Consider the following 21,721-nt stretch of genomic DNA (forward strand, 5'->3'; position numbering starts at 1 on the left):
AATCCAAAAGTCACAGGAGCCCACAGGAAACCCCAACAAAGTCCCAGGGCAAGGAGTACAGAGTGCATGTTGCCAGAGTTCCATGCAGACTGCACTATATTTATATACCATTCACAGAATGTACCCATTTACTGTAGAATGTTTCTTGATTTTTCTAAGCATCAGTTCTCTTAGCTACAAAATTAAGAATAGTGTCTCCTTTCTATGGCCGCCTGTGCCTGGGCTTCTCTTGGCATCTGCACATATGACTGGTCTATTAGAGTTGGGCACCCAATCCTATAGGCACTTCTCCTACATCCCCTCAGATTTCCAGTGCAGGTTGCTTGTGATGAATACCTGAGACTCTGCCCTCAGGTTTTGCTCCACTGCAGGGGCCCACTTGGCCTGAGCACTGACTTTGGCAAGCAGGACAACTCCTTAGAGTTGTTTTCTACATGATATTTTCTATACAACCTCCCAGAGCCCCTGCAGAACTGAATTATACTAGTCACGGTGATAACACCCCATTCACTGGCTTCCTTCCTTTTCCTATTTCATTTCCACTCTCCATAGGATGTTTCCTAAGATCACGTCCCACATCATCTGCTTATTCTCAGTTCCTTGCTTCAGGATCTTTTTCTGGGGAAACCCAAAGTTAGATAAGTAATTATTAATATCTTGACAAAAAATCTGTAATAGTCACCTTCATTCTGCTCTAAAGGTGCAGTTAAAAGAAAGCATGTCAGAGTAAGAATGTCCTTTGGGGGCTAGAAAGAAGGTAGTAAAAGTCTGATAAAAATATAAAGAAACAATAACTTCTAATTGAAAAATGAGATAGCATTGTAAATCAGTGCATTCTTTTTGGAGAGCAAAACATGAAAACTTAATATGCTTGTGTACTGTGTTCTAACAATTTCACTTCTGTCTATAATATTTTAAAAAGACATCAATATCCTTCAACAGAAGACTAGTTAAGTAATTGAAGAGAGAATATTCAGCTGTTTAAAAGAATAAGGGACATCTATACATAGCATCATAGAAAGAGGTCCACACTACACATTTAAGTGACAAAAGCAAGTGGCAATAAACCATGTCTATAGAAAAAAATACTTTAAGGCATATATTTATACATATGTATACATGTTGGTGGGGGAGGATGTTATATGTAAACACCTATGCTTTAGAACATTTAGGAAGAATTCATTCCAAAGACTTAATAGTGGCCATCACCAGGGAGTAGGATAGAAGAGAGAATATTTTACTTTATATATTTCTGTACATTTTAAAAAAATATTTTAGTTGTAGTTGGACACAATATCTTTATTTATGTTTATGTGGTGATAAGGATCGAACCCAGTGCCTCACACATGCAAGGCAGGCTCTCTACCACTGAGCTATAGCCCCAGCCCCAATTTCTGTACATTTTTTAAACAATGGATATATATTACTTGTATAGTAAGAACTTCTTAAAAATTTAATTAATAAGCACAATTGTAAGAATTTAGTAGTCAGGCACAATGGAGCCTGTAATCCCAGGGACTTGGGAGGCGGAGGCAGGAGGATTGCAAGTTTGAGGCCAGTGTCAGCAAATTAGTGAGACCTGTCTCAAAATAAAAAATAAAAAAAGGACTGAGAATGTAGCTCAATGGAAGAGCATCCCTGGGTTCAATTCCCAGTACAAAAGAAACAAAAAGAATTTAGTGTCTGACTTTCCAAAAATAAATCTTTTTTTTTTTTTTACAAAAAGTGAATTTCTTAACTTTCAGTAGTGTAATAGATAGAATCTTAAATGGTAAGTAAACTAGTTGTGTGATAGGCATGATAACATGTATTTCTACTCATGTCCTATGCCCATATTTTTTATGAAAAACCTCATATTTGAGGGGCAGGGGATGTGGCTCAAGCGGTAGCAGCGCTCTCCCGGCATGCGTGCGACCCGGGTTCGATCCTCAGCACCACATACCAACAAAGATGTTGTGTCCGCCGAGAACTAAAAAAAAAAAAAAAAAAAAAAAAAAAAAATTCTCTCTCTCTCCCCTCTCTCACTCTCTCTCAAAAAAAAAAGAGAAAAACCTCATATTTGAAATAGGTTAGTGTTGATTTCTTTCTTTCTGTTTTCTAAATTTCTTCATAGAAATAAGAATCTTGACAATTTCCTCATGGCATTATTGTACTATTTATCTCATTACTTGGAAAAAAACTCGCTGGAAAAGAAGCCCCAAAGCTATATGGTGTAAGTAAGTTCTGTAAGTGCTTTTTATCACAGCCAGTTTAAAAGTAACTTTTACCTAAGGTGAAGAGATAATGGAATTTTAAAAATCTTTTGGGTGTACATGGGAGAAGTTTTCCTGTTTTTAAAGCTCATTGAATAATGGGTATTCCGTACAACAAAATATTCCAACTAATAAAGAATAACAGTACCCAATAATGAGATTTAATGAAAGCCACATTAGTAATTTAAAAAATTTTAGTAACCATATTTTAAAAAGATGCAGGTTAAATTAGTTTTAAAAGTTATTTTATTTAACCCTATGACTGGAAAATATTATTATAACAAGTAGTCAATATTAGGAAGTGAGTGATTAATGAGATATTTTACTTTTTTTATGAAATAAGTCTTTGAAGCCTGGTGTCTTTTATACTTACAATATATCTCAGTTGAAACTAGCCACATTAAATGCTCAACAGCCACATGTAGTTAGTAGCTACCATATCCAGTAGTGCAGAAATAGATTTATTTTGTTATGCTTTCTATGCTAATAAAAGTTCTTGCTAAAGGGTTTGTAAGCATCTAATAAAAAAACTAAGATTTTTTTTTTTTTTAAATAACAGAATTGGCCAAAATGTCATCACAGGAAAAAACCCCAAACTTTCTTAGGTTACTTGTAAAGAACTTAATTGCTTTACACAGAGGTGGCTTAGAGATATACACCCAGGGGCAAGCTCTGGGAACTTGGAGTCCACAGCAGAACAATGCCTTGCAGACTTGGCCATGACCTTTCACAAGCATGGAACTTTCCAAGTGCCCAGCTGCCCTCCTCGTACATGTGGAACCAACCCAGTGACTTAGCTGTTAGGAATGTTGAATAGAGCCATTAACTTGCTACAGAGTATTTTGAAATGCAAAACTCCTGTATATAATCAAGCAGTTTGAAAAACATTTTATGGATAGAGAAATAGTTTCTGGATAGCAGTTTTGTAAAGGACCAAATAAATAATTCAAACACTGCTGCTACCATAAAGCTATCATAATGTGCAATGCTGGTGTTGTTTCAGGGCAACCTTTCACAGTAAGACAGCCAGAGCATGCAGTGTTTCTATGGTAGCGAGCAAAAGGGCTAAAGCCAGTGTGAGCTTCAAAGGTACAAGGATTCTTACTATTCCCAAGTAGAAACTTATTAGACTTTGGTGGTATTTTGGCTTATTTTGTGTGGTCTTTTCTCATTTTGAGGCTTATTGCTAATCTAGCAAAGAAATTTGTTTTATATCTTAATTAACAGGTAACAGAGAAGAAAGATTCCTTAGTTATTTTTAAAATGCATGAAAACTCTTTAAAACATGGAGGTGTAAGACTGTTTCTTAGAAGGAATCAATTACAGAAATGACCAAAAGCAAAGTAGGCCTTAAAATGATCGATTCTGGGGTTTGATTCTAAAAAAGCATTATAACCTTTCATTTTCAGGCTTTCCAGTAGTCAGTCCATTTACTTATTATTTAGAATTAAACATAGATTGCAATGTGATATCAGCACAGAAAAAAATTGATTTCAGTCCAACTAGCATAGGGATAATGATAGTGCCTAATTCACAGTGTTGCACAGAAATAAACGAGATAGTGTCTTGTCTTAACCCAGTGGTGGCACTTGGGAAGAAAGCTTGCATCCTGTGAGAGGAGGGCAGAAAGAAATGGAGAAAGATGTCAAAGATGCATTTTGGGTGGGGGGAGGTGGGAGGATTAAATGAACTCTAGAAAGGGCAAAGGGGAAAAAGGGAGGGTGTGGAAGGGAGGGGGCAGAGGGGTAGGAAAGACGGTGCAATGCGATGGTCATCATTACCCTAAGTATATGTATGAAGACACGAAGGATGTGACTCTACTTTTGTGTACAACCAGAGATATGAAAAATTGTGCTGTATATGGGTTATATGAATCGTATGTCTTTGGTTGTCATATATAACAAATTAAAATTTTAAAAAAATTTAAAAATACAGCAAAGTAAATTGTGTAACCAAGGGCAGGGGGAGATGCATTTAGATGATACTAGATGGTTAAAAGCCCTAATTCCAAAAAAAAGAAAGCTCTTCCCTCATTTAAAGATGAAAAAATTAAGGCTCAGAGAGGTGAAGTAATTTGTTGAAATGACATACCTACTAAGTAGTAGAGATGAGGCTAGAACCCAGGTCTAACTCAAAAGCCTGTGCTTAACCACACCCAGCACCTTCTATTGATCAACTATGGGTCTGTTTCCAGAGTTCATCCATTCAGAATCAAGATTTATAGCTCTGAACAAGACACAATTTTGCCTGAGTTTATAAACACTGTACCATAAACATTTTTCAAGTTATGACCTCCTTTATGATTTTTTAATGGTGGCATAACTTTCCATTAAGTAAATGACTTGACTTTAGCTATTAAGGGGTAATTTATTACAGTGGTTAAGGTTGCATATTTTGGTGCCTGGGTTAAATCTCATAGGTTTAATATGATCATTTCTGTGGCTCTTTAAATCTTTTTTTTTTTTTTTTTTTTTTTTTTTTTTTGGTATAGGGGATTGAACTTAGGGGCACTCGACCACTGAGCCACATCTCCAACCTTTTTTTATATTTTATTTAGAGAAGGGTCTCACTGAGTTGCTTGATGCCTCGCTTTTGCTGGCTTTGAACTCGCTATCCTCCTGCCTCTGCCTCCTGAGCCACTGGGATTACAGATGTACACGACCACACTCCAGTTGAAATTCTTTTCAGATGTTTATTTCACAGTATTATGCTGATTTTTCTCTTACTGAAGCATCAATTTCAGCAAAATTTGTCATTCTTGTCATTTACTTTTTTTTTTAATAGTTCTGGGAATGGAACCCAGGGCCATGCTAGTCAAATGCTCCACCATTAAACTGCACCCTGGCATTTTTAAAGAATATACTCGTTATTTCAGGTGAACTATTAATTTAGTGTTTAGGGCTGTCTAAGGCAGTGCTACAGAATGAAGTAAAAAGGCTGAAACATTATAGGGAATGGTTTTTCAGATATAGAATTTTTCTTTTTCTTTTTTTGTGTACCAGGGATTGAACCCACGGGCACTTACCCACTGAACCAAATCCCCAGCCTTTTATTTTGAGGCAGGGTCTCACAAGGTTGCCCACAGCCTTGCTACATTGCTGAGAGTAGCTTTGAACCTGAGATCCTCCTGCCTAAGCTTCCCAAGCTGCTGGGATTACAGCAAAAGCTACTGGCAGCTTTGACAAAGGAAGTTTGAAGGTGCAGGAAGCAGGGAGAGAGGCTGTGATGTGGCCATTGGGGCTCATGTGGAGGGGTGTGTTTGGGTTACATGGCATTTGGACACTTAATATTGGAGCCTACTGGAAAAAGATACATTCATACATTGCTGGTAGGAATGCAGATTGGTGCAAGAATTATGAAAAGCAGTATGGAGATTCCTTAGAAAACTTGGAATGAACACCATTTGACCCAGCTATCCCACTTCTTGTTTATACCCAAAGGACTTAAAATCAGCTTATATAGTGATGCAGCCACATCAATGTTCATAGCAGCTCAATTCATAATAGCTAAACTGTGGAACCACCCAGATGCCCTTCAACAGATGAATAGATTTAAAAAATGGAATATTACTCATTCTTAATGAAGAATGAAATTATGGCATTTGCAGGTACATGGATGGAGCTTAATTCTAAGCAAAATAAGCTAGTCCCCAAAAAAGAGCCAAATGCTTTCTCTGATATGTGGATGCTAATCCATGATGGGGGGGGCAGCTAGAGAAGAATATAGTTACTTTAGATTAGGTAAAGGGGAGTGAAGAGAGAGGAGCAGGTATGGGGTTAGAAAGGATAATAGAACAAATCAGGCATTATTACCCTATGTTTGTATATAACTATATGACCAGTGTGATTCTACATCATGTACGATCAGAAGAATGAGAAAATATACTCCATTATATATGATGTATCAAAGTGCATTCTACTGGCATATATAACTAATTAAAACAAATTAAAAATAAAATTTAGGGCTGGGAATGTAGCTTAAGTGATAACACGCCCTCCTGGTATGCGCCGGGCGCTGGATTCGATCCTCAGCACCCCATAAATAAAAATAAAGATGTTGTATCCACCGAAAAACTGAAAAATAAATATTAAAAAATTCTCTCTCTCTTAAAAATTTAAAACAAAATTTAAATAGTTGGAGCCCACTTTATCTATTCAAGAAACTCATTTTATTCTAGTGATTTCCAAGCCTTTTATCATGTGTAATAATGTTTTGTGCTCTGAAACAGCCATATTATCCTTAAAGTCACCATTTCCCCTCACAGCATATCTTCATCTAGTCATTGTAGTGGTTAACCTCAGAAGGGATAGTAATTTGTTTTTGTGTACTGTGCATTTCATTTGGTATCTAGTGACTAACAGTGCACTGGAATGTATTGTCAAGAATATAGTTCCCTACTGTGCTGCAAAAAAAAATTTTAAATTAGGATTCAGACATGTTGCAACCTAAGAAAAGACTTTTACAAAGATCATTTGCAATTCAGTTGGAGCTGGGGCTGTGTTTTCACAGGGAAGCAATGTTATTATAATTGACACCCAAGTTCCCAAAATAGTTGTCCACAAATGCCTCTTTAGCAACACACCTAAACTCAGAACTGAGAGTGGCCCAGTGCTGTACTTGAAGCCCCCAAGCTTAATAGAAACACCAGGAACTGGGAAAGCTGAGGTGGCAGGGAGTCTCTACAGCAGCTTTGAGAACACAGTAGAAAGAAAAGCTGCCAGCTGCCTCAGCAACCAGTTATGGGTCACTTGTTAGTTGAGCTGTTCTATAGATATTAGGACTAGCTGTATATAAAATAGAGGCTCCATAGATAGCAAAAAGAATCTATCTATAAACAAGTGAAAATTGACCATAAACTTTGAGTTACTGATTCTAGTGATTAATAATGATTTAAGGGACTTTGAGGATTTTCCTATGTCATGGCTCAAATAAAACAAATGAATTGGTAAGTCAGGTCTGTTGACTCACTAGTATATCTTTCAAAAAAGTTTATAATTCAGACTTTTAAAATGCTAATTAATAGGCATTTACTCAAATTAATCCATATTGTCTTTTTCTTCCCTCTAGGGGCCTTGTAGAGAAAAAAGAGATGGAGCTGGTTTTAAGTAAGTTAGAAGCAGCACAGAAATATTTGGCTCAGAAGTACTGTGTCCTCGTGCTGGGGTTGGGCATGCCTGATAAGCATCACATGTGCTGTGGAAAGTAAGTGTGCACTCCAGATGCCAGTAGATCATGACACCCTTAGGACCCTTGCATTTGACTTCTGGTACCGGGGAGAAAAGCATTTCCTTTTTGTTGTCCAGAATAATTGGGCTCAGGTAAAATCTGCCCCAAGCACTGGGGGTTGTCTGCTTTGAGAGAGCCAAGTGAGTATGGAAGACATCCCAGAATCTCAGTTAATATCTATTTATTTAGGTACGGAATTGAACATAAGGGTATTTACCACTGAGTTGCATCCCCAGCCCTTTGTTTTTATTTTGAGACAGGGTCTCGCTAAATTCCTGAAGGCTTGCCTCAAATTTGCCGTGTTTCTGCCTGAGCCTCCAGAGTTACTGAGATTATAGGTGTGTGCCGTGACACCCGGCTCAGCTGATATTCAAAAATTCTCCCCTGCTTGTGATTAAATGACTTGATTTCTCAATGGAATCTTGCTCTCAACCAGGAGGGATTCCTATGCTAGGCAGGGCTACTGGTGGCCTCTAGCACATACCGAGTGATAGACCAATGTTGGTGGGGGATGGAATGTCTGCTTGTTTTGCAACTGCCAGGAAGAGCTGCAGAGGTGGGGGTTATAAAATAACACTGTCTATGGGAATACAATTTTTGTCTTAGGATGACAATGTCTGCATAATTGTAATTGAAATTTAAAAAGGGGGTCTCATCACCAGAAAGTTGGAGATCACAGGAAGAAAAACTTTGATCCTTAACCCCAAATCTCCCCCTGAACAGTTTCATGACAAGCCCAAGAGCCATCCCATGGCCATAGCTAGAACTTTAAAAAAAAAAAAAAAAAAAAAAACAAAACCCTCAATAGGAAAAGAACACAATACATGATATACCTCTCTCTAAATCCCCCATGTTTTCAAAGATATCTTTGTCCATGAACATACTTAACCCAGTTGTTCCTATGTATTTTTTGTGTTCTACATTTCCTGTGTGCTCTCCTCTCTTATTCTGCATACGTAATTTCACTTATCACTTTCCATAGCAGCTGTAGTTATCCTGTTGTATAGTATATCCATTGCTTAACCATCCCTTTTGTAAACATTTATATGGTTTCAGTTTTTCTGTTTTATTGTAGTTTGTATTGCTTTACATAAATTACTTTGTTCATGTGGACTATTTCCTTATGGCTTATTACCCAGAATGTATTTACCTATAGGGCGCAAACGATTGTTAAAAAGCTCTTCATAACATATTGCCAGATTGTGCTCCAAAAATGTTCATTTCAGAGGTAGTGGTATGTGCCGATAGTCCCAGCATTTGGGAGGCTGAGGCAGGAAGATCACTGGAGCCCAGGAGTTTGAGGCCAGTCTGGTCAACATAGGGAGACACCATCTCCAAACAACCAACCAAGACCAACCAACTGAAAAGAATCCAGAACCCTCCACAGACCTCCTGCATGGGAGGCTGGGAAAAGTGATTTCAAAAAAATTAAAACATTTTGTATTGCCCTCAGCAATAAGCATATTTGGTTGTGTTGGGTTTTATTATTTTAATATTTTTGATAGTTTAAAGGTGTATTAAAAGCTTAAAGATGTTTTACATGAATGAATATTTTTCAGGCTTTTAGAGTCTCTGCTCTTTTTCTTTTTAAAATTATTCACTGTCTACTCATTTAGTTTCAACCATTTTCCAAGGGGGAGTTGGAAAATTTTTTAATTTCTTTATTTACATCCTAAACCAAGGATTGATCATTTGTATTTTTTAGTTTGTTGCTTTCTTTTGAATATTTATATGTTTAAACATTAGAAAAATGTTTTATTCAAACATGTCCACCTTTTTTCTGATATTTGATAGTCATACAAGTTCTTGCCGTTCCTGGGTTAAACTTATTATCTTTCTTTTTAATTTTTTAAAATTAGCATTTTAAAGAAATGTGACTTTGCTCCATTTGAAATCTGTTACAACATATCAGATGAACTATGAATATAAGCTTTTTATTTTTTTAACTAATATCAAACTTTCTAGTAATATCTATTAGTGATTTTTTTCTCCACAGTAACATGTCTTGTTATATTTTGAATTTTTCTAACATTTTAACCCAATTTGGTAAATTCCTATTGATTTTTTTCCCCCCAGTACTGGGAATTGAGTCAGGGCTACTCTATCTTTGAGCTACATTCCCAGCCCTTTTTATTTTTTGATATAGTGTCTTACTAAGTTTCCCTGTCTGACTTTGAACTTTTGATCCTCTTGCCTCAGCCTTCCAAGTAGGTGGGATTATAGGTATGGACCAACACATCTGGCTTGCAGTCATTATTTCTTTCTGTATCTTTTAAAAGTATAGATAGTCCTTACACATTCGGCTTTCCACAGCCTGCTTTTCCTTATGGTAATGCTCCTAAACCAATTTGTTTTTAAAATTATAAGTCATAGCATATTGGTAGATCTTGAAATCAATGTAGTTGTGAAGAGAATAAAATAGTTTTAAAAAATAAGTATATCTGGCATAAAAGTAATAAATAGAAATCCATAGTCCAGGGATACTTTAATAAACAACTGAAAAAAAAAAAAAGTATATCTGGGGCTGGAGTTGTAGCTCAGTGGTAGAGCACTTTCCTGGCATGTGTAAGGCCCTGGGTTCAACCCTTAGCACCACATATAAATAAATAAATAAATAAATAAATAAATAAATAAATAAAGTAAAAAAATCCATTGACAACTAAAAAATTTAAAAAATTTTTTTTTTAAAAATCAAGTATATCATATGAAATAAAGATAAGTATTTTTTTCAGGATACTTTTGTGTCTATGTCTTAGTATGTTTTGAGTTGCTTTAACAAAATACTCGAGGCTGGGTTCTCTATTATTATTCTCTAAATAATAGAGGTTTAATGAGCTCATAGAACTGGTGTCCAAGAGCATGGTACCAAGCTTCACTTTTGGTAAGGACCTCATGGCAGATAGCATCAAAGGTGGGAAGTGGAGAGAGAGTGAAGATAGAGAAGACAGAGGAGTCAGGTGTCGTGACATAGTGTACAAGATAGATCATATGGTGGGAAAGGAAGCAAGAAATCAGGGAGAAAGCAGGCTTGCTCTTTTTTTTCCCCCCTAATACTAGAGATTGAACCCAGGGTGTTCTGCTACTGAATCACATCTCAGTCCTTTTTATTTTTTGAGACAGAATCTTGCCAATTTGCCAAGACTGGTCTCAAACTTGTGATCCTCTGGACTTAGCCTCCCAAGTCCCAGGGATTACACGTGTATGTGCCACTGTGCCTGGCCAGGCTCTCTCTTTAATAACCTGCTATGAAACTAATCCACTTCTATGAGACCCAACCCAACTCTCCATAATACCAGCATCAATCCCTTGTAGAGGGCAGTGGTGACTCTGCCATCTTCCACTAGGTCTCACCTCTTAAAGGTCCCACTCCCTTTCAATACTGTCACCTTGGGTAAGTAAGCCTCAGCTTGTATTTCAGCAAGGACAAACCAGATTCACACCATAGCAGTCAATGTGTGTATTCTAGGGACTCAATATTAAGTATGTTTCTTGCTGTGAGTTACAATTTAAAGAGTTTGAAAGCCACTGCGTTACAGCATCCTTTTTGTACCACACGCACTCTTGTGTTTTCATAAGAATTTTGCTTTACTCAGCCTTTCAAGCAATTATACCATAGTGTTGTTTGTCAGCTAATTGTTCAATTTAGACAGTTGTGTTAATTTGTTGGGCCATTTGAATACACTATTGAATTTCCCCTATATTTTAGAAAAAGATAAGTGGAACATTGGAAAATCAACTACTGCTAATTCAAATCTAGAAACTATTGAGCATCTGGAGAATCTTTAGCTGCATTCAAATGCTCAGGACTAAAGTAGAACAAATGTGGGTTTGATTGCAAAAGACAAGACCTTGCACATGCTAGTCAAGTGCTCTACCACTGAATCATATCTTCAGCCCTTTTTTGTTTTTTATTTTGAGATAGGGTCTTGCTAAGATGACCAGATTGGCCTCAAACTTGGGATCTTCCTGCCTCAGCCTCTGAATACCTAGGATGACAAGTGTGTGCCACTGCTCCCAGCTACAATCTTTTCCATGTTTTTTTTTTTTTTGGTGCAGTAAAATTATATACAATAGTGGGTTCATTGTTACATATTTGTATATGCACATGATATAACAATATAATTTGGTCATTATTGTCCTCCAATATTTCCTCCTTCCCCATCCTCTTTTTTCCTTCTTACAATACGATTTTTAAAGGAAACTATGATGTTTGAAAGTAGGTGAATGCCTCTGGTTATCACAAGATCCTGGTCCCTTTTCCACCATCTGCAGCATCACTTGCTTTTCTTCTGCCCATTGGATGGCAGTTTGGAGAAGAACAGGCTTAGAGCTCACCATGCACCATTTATGTATCAAATTCCATACATGTCAAAGGACTGACATGTATAGAACAAAGGACTTAGAGGAAAGCAGATTGCAGGATAGTTCTGCCAGTGAGTTGTTAATGGCCATGGATTATGTCCTTGATTCAGGAATTTATAGTATTCTTTTTGGTGGGCTTTTTTTTTTTTTTTTTTTTTTGCACTGGGGATTGAACTCAGGGACACTTAACTACTGAACCACATCCCTAGCCCCGCCCCCCCTCTTTTTTAAAGACAGAGTCTCACTGAGTTGCTTGGGATCTTGCAAAGTTGCTGAGGCTGGCTTTGAACTCACAGTCCTCCTGCCTCAGCTTCCTGAGCCACTGGTATTATAGGCCTGTGCCACCGTGCCTGGCATTGGTGGGTTTTATGTAGAAAATGAGGACAGTCATTTTTTTCAGTTATAAGTAATTAGCTGATTTTAACATGTCTTATTCACTATAATTTGAATAAGCTAATATTTTCATGTGGGTTTTCTGATTTTTTCCCTCTAATACATGCATGGCTAATATTGGACTAGAATACCTCATGCCATTTATCTCTGGAGTTAAAGTGAAGATTATAGAAGATTAGAACCAATAATTTGGGGCTGTTAATCTAGTGCTTTCATGTTGCTTGAGAAGTAAGAGAAGATGCTTCTCTATACTAAACACATCTGTGAAAATCCAGTATCACATAAATCAGCAAAATTTTGATGAATGTGTTCAGTAAAATTTATCTGTGTGTTGGAGATACATGCAAAAGCCTCCTTTTTGGTGTAAACTATAGACTTAGATCTGTTCTTTGGTTGTAGCTAGTACAGGCTTCATCCTCACCCCCATCCTAGGATATGAACCTTCTTCCTACACTCTCAGTGTGGCTGTCACCTCATGGTGGACCAAAGAGGCTGGTGGTGGAGGTAGAGATAGAGAGAAAAGTAGGCTCTTTTAAAACATCATCTTTAAAAAAATTTTTTGGGTGGTGGGTGTGACTATATTGCCCAAACTGGTTTTAAATTCCTGGTCTCAAATTATCCTCCTGCCTCAGCCTCCCAAATAGCTGGGATGACAGATGCATGCCACAACACACAGCTCTAAATCACTCTTAAACCTGCCTCCCAGCTCAGTCACATGCATTAAGGACTCTTTCCCCTCTCCACCAACACATCTTTGAAGCTTCTTTTTCCTTGTATAGGGCAGAATTTGACCTTCATTTAGTTTAGATCTTGAATGTCTCTCAAAGACCCATGAGTTAAAGGCTTGGTCCCCAGGATGGGAAGTGGCAGAGGCTTGAAGAGGTGGAGCTTAATGAGAAATCCTTAGGTCATTATGGTTGTGCCCTTGAAAGGGATTGTGGGGCCCTGGCCCCTTCTTCCTCTGCTCTCTGGTTCATGTGCTTTGGCCATGATGTGCTACCTTGCTGCAGACCCAAAGCAATAGGGCAGCTGATGATGGACTGAAGCCTCCAACACTGTGGACCAAACAGAGAGAGAGAGAGAACTTTTTTTTTTTTTTTTTTGTAGAGGGACATAACACAATGACTTTATTTTTATGTGGTACTGAGAATTGAACCCGGGTCCCGCGCACACTAGATGAGCGCTCTACCGCTGAGCCACAATCCCAGCCCCATGAACCTTTTCTCTTATAAGTTAACTCTCTTGGAAATTTTGTTATGGTGATGGAAACTTACTAACACACTTGATTTCACCTAAAGCCATAGTGGGCAAATGGGAAAACACAATTTTTTCTTTTCCCCAGCCTAGAGCCTAGGTTCAAACCTTGGCTCTAGGCTTTATATCCTTTCACAATAACTAATAGTATACTTTCTTCATTTTGATTTAGAGCTAACAATCTAAAGTAGAAACAAGGAATAAGAAAGAATCTTAATAGGCCACTGCAAAAAAAAATCTCTAGATTTACCATCAGGTCACCTTTCCCTTCTTTCCTTTGGATTGTGCCCTCAAAGGTGGATTATACAGTGCTCTTGCAGACAAGCATGGTAGCCACTTGCCACATGTGGCTACTGAGCATTTGAAATGTAGCTTCAAATTGAGAGATGCTATAAGGGTGAAATATATGTAGTATATAAAATATGTACAAAAAGCTTTAAGGTAAATAAAATACCTTATCAATTTAAAATATTGAGTATATATTGAAATGATATTTCAGGAATTTGGATAAAATAATATATTGTTAAAATTAACATCACCATTTTATTTTACTTTTTTATTTTGCAGTGCTGGGGATCAAACCTAGGGCTCTGTGCTTGCTAAGCAAGTGAGCTATACCTCCAGATCCACCTGTTTGGTTTTTTTTAACCATAGCTGCTAGAAATTTTAAAATTATATTTATGGCTTACCTTATGTTACTATTGGATTGTGCTATTACAAACCTTGTTTAATTTTGCAGGTGATTTTGGCAGAGGGGAAAGTGTCTTACATTCTATTAATCAAAAAATTTCTAAATTTTAAATCAATTGATTTTAGGTTCTATGTACTTAATATAGAAATTATAAAATACAAAAAAAGAGAAAATGATCCACAGTTCACCAGCAACAGATGAATTTACAGAGATTGAACTGTGAGATCCCAAACAGTGCCCCTGCCACACATCCATTTCCTGGACTTATTTCAGTTTCCTTCATAGAGATAAATCAGAATGGCAAGACCCAGTCTTCCATTCTTCATTTCCCAGGTGTGGGCCACATCAGTTTGTTTTAGGTTTTAAGAGAGATAAGAGTTCAGGTATTTATGCCAATTTGAAGGAAAGTGAAGGACGTTCATGTTACCTTTCCTTCTAAACTAAAAAATGAAAGAGAGAGAGAGAGAGTGGGAGAATGTGTGTTTCATGGATGTCACTCTCTAATTTCAAAACCTTGCCAAGATGCTGTCTCTCTAAACTTTCTCCCAGAACATAAGCTGACTCATTATTCCAAAAACAGTTTGTTTGGTTTTCTGCTTCAGCTTGGCAGGTCTGCATGGGCTCTAGTTTCAATCTGGTAGAGGTATGAAAGGGCAGAAATTCATACCTGAATTTCTGAATAAAGCAAAGAAACATGGAAGCTTCTTTCCCTGAAAAGTTTCTGCTGGACTCCGTTGTTCAATATTTTTATCTGCAAACTATTCTAAAGAAAAAGCCATTTCCCAAGCATTCTGGTTATGAGGACAGATGTGTATATCTTACAGGCATGAATTTTAGCATAAGATCTGTCCCTACTTAAACATATATATTTGGTTTTTAATCTCAAATTTAGTTTTTTTTTTTTTTGTTGTAAGTGGGAATAATAGTGCTGACTACTTCATATGGGTATTATGAAGACTAAATATGGTAGTCAACATAAAGGTTTCAGCATGGTATCTGGCACATAGTCTGCACTTAATGTAATTATTGTTGCCTTAATTTTGTGTTGAAGACTTGTACATGAGGAATCCAGTATACAAAGAAGCAGGTAGGATAAGAGCTGTAAAAGATGAACCAGGTCTTTGGCCTCATGCCCCAGTGGAAGGCCGCTTTGGGCCAGTAAAAACCAAAGTCCCTGGAAGAAGGATGGAGGTCCTGAGGATTGGGGATTATCTTCCCTAGACTTTCCAGGATGGTTCTGGAAAGCCTGGTCCCAGGACCAATCCTAGAATCCTAGGAATCACAGTTACTCCAAGGAAGGCACAAGGAAAAGCAGAAGTGAAACCAGCTTCAACCTTGGAGCACCCTGGGTCTGACCTCCTTCCCCATGACTGATGGAGTGACTGCAGGTACACAGCCCCCACAGTCAACTCTCAAGAACTCTTCAGAACATGTCTGCTTCCCTAAAGCTGAAAGTCAAAATCAAAACAACCTGTGTAAGATGCAAGGTCAGGTTTACTAAGCATGCTCATCCCAGTACAATAGCCTTAACAATGAATTTGTGTTGCAAGGACTGCTGGGCAAATATCTGCCTTTAAGAGCTAAGGCTCAGGTCTGGGTGTGTGGTTTAACAAGAGAGAAAAAGCTCTAGACTCTTTAATGTCAGATGTTACTCAGAAGAAGGAGGAGCACAATATAATTCTTAGTCTGTTGATTGTGTGGTGTTGATTTTATTAATTTTGTTTCTCTTTCTTTTTTGCATCCAGCAGCCAAAACCATTGTTTTTCTTCATTCTATACTTACTCTCTAGTTCTGTGCAACCACATCTATTTATCACTTCACATAACCTGTTTACCACCTTCCCACTCTCATCATGTCCCCAACACTCACATCACCAGAAGCATTTGAAAATATACAATTTCTCATTGACTTGTTTATTCTGAATTTATGTTGGCTTTTTTTTTCTTTTGGGAATTGGGGATTGAACCCAAGAGCATTTACCACTGAATCACATTCCCAACTCTTTTTTATTTTGAGACAGGGTTTTGCTAAGTTGCTTAGGGCCTTGCTGAGTTGCTGAGGCTGGGTTTGAACTTGCAAGCTTCCTGCCTCAGCCTCCAGAGCTACTGGTATTGAAGGCATGCACCACCGTGCCTGGTGATTTTGGTTAATTTTTGCCCAAACACTCCAGAGGTTTTGACCTGGGTCACCTAGGAAGTTGAATAGAAGGCATTTGTATTCTCTTTGCCTTTTGCTAGCATTCATGTAGCTAATTGTCTTGGAGCCACAGGTCATGAGCCTACATTTTGGGAAAGATAAGAGCTAGAATATTAAAGACTAAACTTGCCTCTCAGCCTATTGTTATAATGTGCTATGTTGCAGGGAGAAAATGTCAGACACACAAAAAGACTGGAAATTCTTCGAGGTGAGTCACATTTTAGGGATTTTCTTTGTGCTGTGATACATAGTGCATAGCAATGATGAATAGTCATTTCTTAGGCACTTATTTTGGTGAATATTCTTTCTAAAAAAATGCTAACAAGCCACATAGTACACCTTAGGATTTTGGTCTTATTTTTCTCCCATGAAGGTGAGTACATGTCCAATTTTTCATGGCTTTTCAGGGATATTGAGAAATTGGGTCATTTGGGTTTGTAGCTACTTTGCAATGTTATATGAACAGTTGAGAATTTTTCTTATGATTTCTGAAAAATCGTGATTCTTGTCTGTTTTTTGTCATAGTCCTTATTCATTTTCTGTACATATGTAGCATGGATTGTCTTCCAACGTCAACACTTGACAGAAATCGAGGAAGAAATAGGAAGGCTCTTCCGCTCTAATATGTTCAACATTCCTCGAAGGAAACGGAAGGATGAAGAATCAGGAAGGGAGAAGAAACGCATGACTTTTGTACAATTCAGGTTTGATCTTTGACTTTTGTAAACTTGAGGCTGTTTCTAGACAGCTGGATAAGGTGATCTAAATGGCATCTTTCTTCTCCCACAGGCGAATGATGGCAAAACGCCCAGCCATTAAAAAAGCCGTTAACATGCGTTCTCCAGTCCTGTCTACTCTGCTGCCATCTCTCAGAGAAAAAGCTCAGAATATCGTTGAGAAAAAGTATCATCTAGTAGGCATCAAACTCCCAGGCCGGGTACAAAAACACATGCAAAGTCTGGACTCTGTGCCTATGTCAGTGTAAGTGACTCAGGAGGGAGGCCGGACAGCCTGAGGGTTGGACCTGGAAGGGGCAGGGGCTCAGCACCAGGCCTCTGCAGAGAACTGAATGAAGACAAGGCATCTGTGTTTCCATGAATCCCCTGCTCCTGGCTGTCTGTTTCCTGTCCAGATTAATTCTAGTTATATCCATTGAGATTAGAAAAAAAATCATTAGAAAGTTGTGCTAGACTCCAAATAGTTGTATCTTAGAGAAGTAAGTAACAGATTCTTTAAGGCTGATGGTTATGTATTGTAAGAATCATCTTTGGGAAATTTAGGAAGGGTCAATACAAAATCTTGCTGTGGATTGAGTTTTGGATTCATATGTCAGACCACAGTGGTTATTCATGAAATAGAGACAACTTTCAAAAAAGTGTGTGTGTGTGTGTGTGTGTGTGTGTGTGTGTGTCTGTCTGTCTGTCTGTCTGTGTCTGTCTTAGTTTTAGTATACTACCTCAGCTATACCAAAAATTCTTTTTACAGAGTTGGCATTTTGGGGGAGCCACGATGTCTGTTCAACCCTCATACCCTTCTCCCCCTTGAACCAAAAGAAAATGCAAAATCATCTAAAAGACTTCCATCCCTGGTAGAGAGAAATAACAACCAGATTCAGGACGCACTGGAGTCATGAAAACATTGTCTTCTTAAATATGCCCTAAATAATCTGGTATATTCCACTTCTGTAATCAAGTCCCAGCACTTGAGGTAAACTACTTCAACTTAACTGCTTGATATAGGATCAATATGTGTGTTATTATTATTAAACTTTTTAAGTTATTCAAGTTAATTTTGTTTGTTCAAGTTATTTTGTTAAAAGTTCAATAGACTATTAAATAATTCCAGAAATCTCTTGAAAGCTCATTTTCTTATTTTTATTAGTTTATTTTGTTACTTTCTTGCTTCCTCTACTTCAGTGTGACTCTTCAAGAGTATTAGGCCACTTAAATAGTATTTTAGTTGACTGGTGAAGAAGCATTCATTTCTATTTTTTTTTTCTTTTCTTTTTTTTTTTTAAGGGGGGAGAGAGAGAGAGAGAGAGAGAGAGAGAGAGAGAAAGAGAGAGAGAATTTTTTTTAAATTTGCAGCACTTTATTTTATTTTTTTTAAAGAGAGAGTGAGAGAGGAGAGAGAGAATTTTTAATATTTATTTTTTAGTTCTCGGCGGACACAACATCTTTGTTGGTATGTGGTGCTGAGGATCGAACCCGGGCCGCACGCATGCCAGGCGAGCGCGCTACCGCTTGAGCCACATCCCCAGCCCAAGCATTCATTTCTAAATCCAACTTTGCCTTATGAAAAAGCATCTTTGGTATGTGTGTAAATAAAATTTCAGAAACAAAAAAGGCAAATTAAAAATTTAACACTAAGCCAGGCATGATGGAGCACCCTCTCTAATCCCAGCAACTCTGGAGGCTGAGGCAGGAGGATTACAAGTTCAGTTCAAGGCCAGCCTGGGAAACTTAGCAAGACCCCGCCTCAAAATAAAAATCAGAAGGGCTGGGGATGTAGTTTAGAGGTAAAGTGCCCCTGAGTACTATCCCATACATGCACACACACACAAAAAAAGTTTAACCAGTACCTAGGTGGCACCTGGTATTGTAGAGATGATTGACATGCAGTCTTCATTCAGGTTTCTCCCTGAGCAGGGCAAGGAAAAGAAGGCTAGAAGTCAGATATAAAGAGAAACAGTGTTACTCAGCTTAAAGGAGAGAGGTTTTCAAGTTGGGGATGGAGGGATGGATATGGAGATGGCTCTTGAAGTTGTGTGGAGCCTGAACAGGCAGCTATGGGTGGAAGATACCAGGGCTCAGACCCGAAAACCTGGTGGCCAGGCCTTGTTTAGTGGAGGTGAGCTGTGGGGTTGGTGGGGGTAGTAAGCACTTAGGAAAGATGGAGCTATTTTATTGCTTAAGCTTTTGTCAGTGGCTGCAGAACTGTCTTCTAGTTTGGCCATCGTCTTAAGGCCACCTACTCCCTGGTTCTGCTTCTGATACCTATCTGTGTCAACATTTCTGTCTTTGCATTTATTTTGGGCTTCAATTCCATCATAGATACAAACCATTCCTGTTTAGGACTTAATATGTGGCATTCTGATCTCAGCTAATCTCCATACCAAGAAAGAAAAGTAGATTTGACTCCTCCATTCATGGACCTCCCTCTAAACAAGTTTTAGGTTGCAAAAGAAAGTTTCTGGGGCTGAGAGCCCAGTGAACTCCCCCCTTGTTTTATTGACAGGCTGTTGTGCTTCCATCTCCAGAGCAGTCTGATTGGCAGTAGGTTCAAAAAGTTGTTCTGTGTCCAGAGTTTGCTAGCAACATACTGCTAGCATGCCCTTTCTCTCTCTCTCTCTCTTTCTCTCTCTCTCTCTCTCTCTCTCTCTCTCCCCCCCCCCTCAGGATAATGTCTAAGGCAGTCTAGGTGATCCATGTCAAAGGGCTTGGTATGGCAGATCACTTCTTTTGCAAATAATCTCCCTTTTCTTCTCTGGGCAAAGATTCATTCTCATTTCCTTTACTTCTCCTAACTCAAACCCAGAGTCCTAAGCAAAGCAAAAGAAAAATGTGCTGGGTCTGAGAACCTCAGTCAGGTCACTCTGAAACCCAGCATAATGGTGGGTGGCAACTAGGACCTTTGTAGAGGTGTTACCTCTCCCACCTCCACTGGCTAGTTTGAGAACATTGACACTATTTAGAATCAAATTCTTTCCAGAATCAAATTTTTTCCAGGCCTAGTGGTGCACACATGTAATTCCAGTAATTCAGGAGGCTGAGACAGGGGGATCACCAGTTCAAGGTCAGCCTGAACAACTTAGCAAGACCTTGTCTCAAAATAAAATCTAATAAAGAACTACGAACATAGCTCAGTGGTAGAGCACCATTGGGTAAAGTGCCCAGTAAAAAAATATTAAACAATTGGAAAAATAAACTAGATTATATGATTTCACTCTTTATCTATAGAATTTGCAAAGATTGAAAGAAATAATGACCAACATTGGCAAGCGGGTGGGTAACCAGGCACTCTCACACATGAATGAGGGAGTGGCAGTATGCTCTGATGTGACCCTTCTGAAGGAAATTTGGCAGTAACATATTTTACCTTTCAAGCATATTTGTGTATTCATTTAGGGCTAGTTCAAATATCTGGCTTGTTCATGTTGATCTCTGAAGATGTCCATTATTGATTTACCACTCATTGAAGGGTGGAAATGTATCATTCTATTCAGCCCAGTAACAAAATAAGCACTTTAAAAGTTCTTTTTAGAATGATTAGAACAATGATAAAGTAAATATTTTGTTACCTTATAAAAAGTAATTTATTGATAACCTACTCAGTGCTCAGTACCTTGCTAGGTTTATGAGACACTTAAGAAGTATAAGGTGGAGGGGCTGGGATTGTGGCTTAGCGGTATAGCACTCGCTGAGCATGTGCAGGGTACTGGTTCGATAAAAATAAAATAAAGGTATTGTGACCAACTACAACTAAAAAAACAAAACCAAAAAAAAAAAAAAAGAAGTATAAGGTGGGTGTGTTAGTCAGTTTTCCATTACTGTGACAAAACACCTTATAAAATCAACTTAAAGAAGGAAAGATTTATTTTGGCTTAAGATTTCAGAGGTTTTAGTCCATGATCACTTGGCTCCATTGTTTCTGGCCCTGTGTCGAAGCAGAACATCATGATGGGGAGCACATGGTATAGCAAAACTATACCTCATGGCTGATGGGAAGCAGAGAGGGGGAACAGGGACAGATCATACCCTTCAGAGGCACAGTCCTAGTGACTTACTCCATCTAGGTCCCACCTCCTACAGTTTCTACCACCTCCCAATAGCCCCTTAAGCTCTCAGTCCATAAATGGATTAGTCCATTAACGAGGTTACAGCCCTCATGATCCAATGACCTCCCAAAGGTCACCTGTGAACCCGATGCACTGTGGACCAAGCCTTCAACACATGAGCTTTTGCAGGACATTTCAGATCTAAACCATATCAAGAGGGTTCCAGCCTTCAGAGCTGAACTAGGAAGTCAAGAGCAAAACTCTGTGACAGAACGGGAGAGCAAGCGGGTAAGGCTAACTTGTGAAGTGGAGGCTCGGACCAAGCAGCTGGCCAACTCGAAATCACCCCCTCAGAAGTGATGAGGACACAGAGAGGGGAATGAACATTTCTTTTCCATCAGTCATTCCTCCTCCTCCTGCACCAGTGCTTTGATAAAACAGCACAGCTGTTCTTCTGAGCTTCTCTTTTCCTTGGCTCTTTCTACCCAACAAATGACAGGTAGTAATTTCCCTTTCCAACTGAACAGTGCAACCCAAATAGTGGATGAGGGACAATTTTTCTCTGCAGAA

The 21,721-nt window shown here is 38.4% G+C and overlaps 1 protein-coding gene across 2 annotated transcripts in view; it reads left to right on the top strand.

Annotated features, from left to right (window-relative positions):
• Positions 1-18,115, top strand: part of PPP1R36 (protein phosphatase 1 regulatory subunit 36) — a 28,370-nt gene extending 10,255 nt beyond the window's left edge. For both annotated transcript variants that reach the window (XM_081291810.1, XM_081291811.1), the window contains 6 exons: positions 2,114-2,212; positions 7,320-7,454; positions 16,540-16,582; positions 16,900-17,078; positions 17,164-17,355; positions 17,860-18,115. In XM_081291810.1, the coding sequence (XP_081147936.1) occupies positions 2,114-2,212; positions 7,320-7,454; positions 16,540-16,582; positions 16,900-17,078; positions 17,164-17,355; positions 17,860-18,007 (796 nt within the window). In that variant the 3' untranslated portion in view covers positions 18,008-18,115. The remainder of the gene's footprint in view (positions 1-2,113; positions 2,213-7,319; positions 7,455-16,539; positions 16,583-16,899; positions 17,079-17,163; positions 17,356-17,859) is intronic.
• The last annotated feature ends 3,606 nt before the right edge of the window (positions 18,116-21,721 follow it).

Source organism: Spermophilus citellus, assembly GCF_964194105.1.
Source record: "Spermophilus citellus genome assembly, chromosome: 4".
NCBI classification, from domain to species: Eukaryota; Metazoa; Chordata; class Mammalia; order Rodentia; family Sciuridae; genus Spermophilus; species Spermophilus citellus.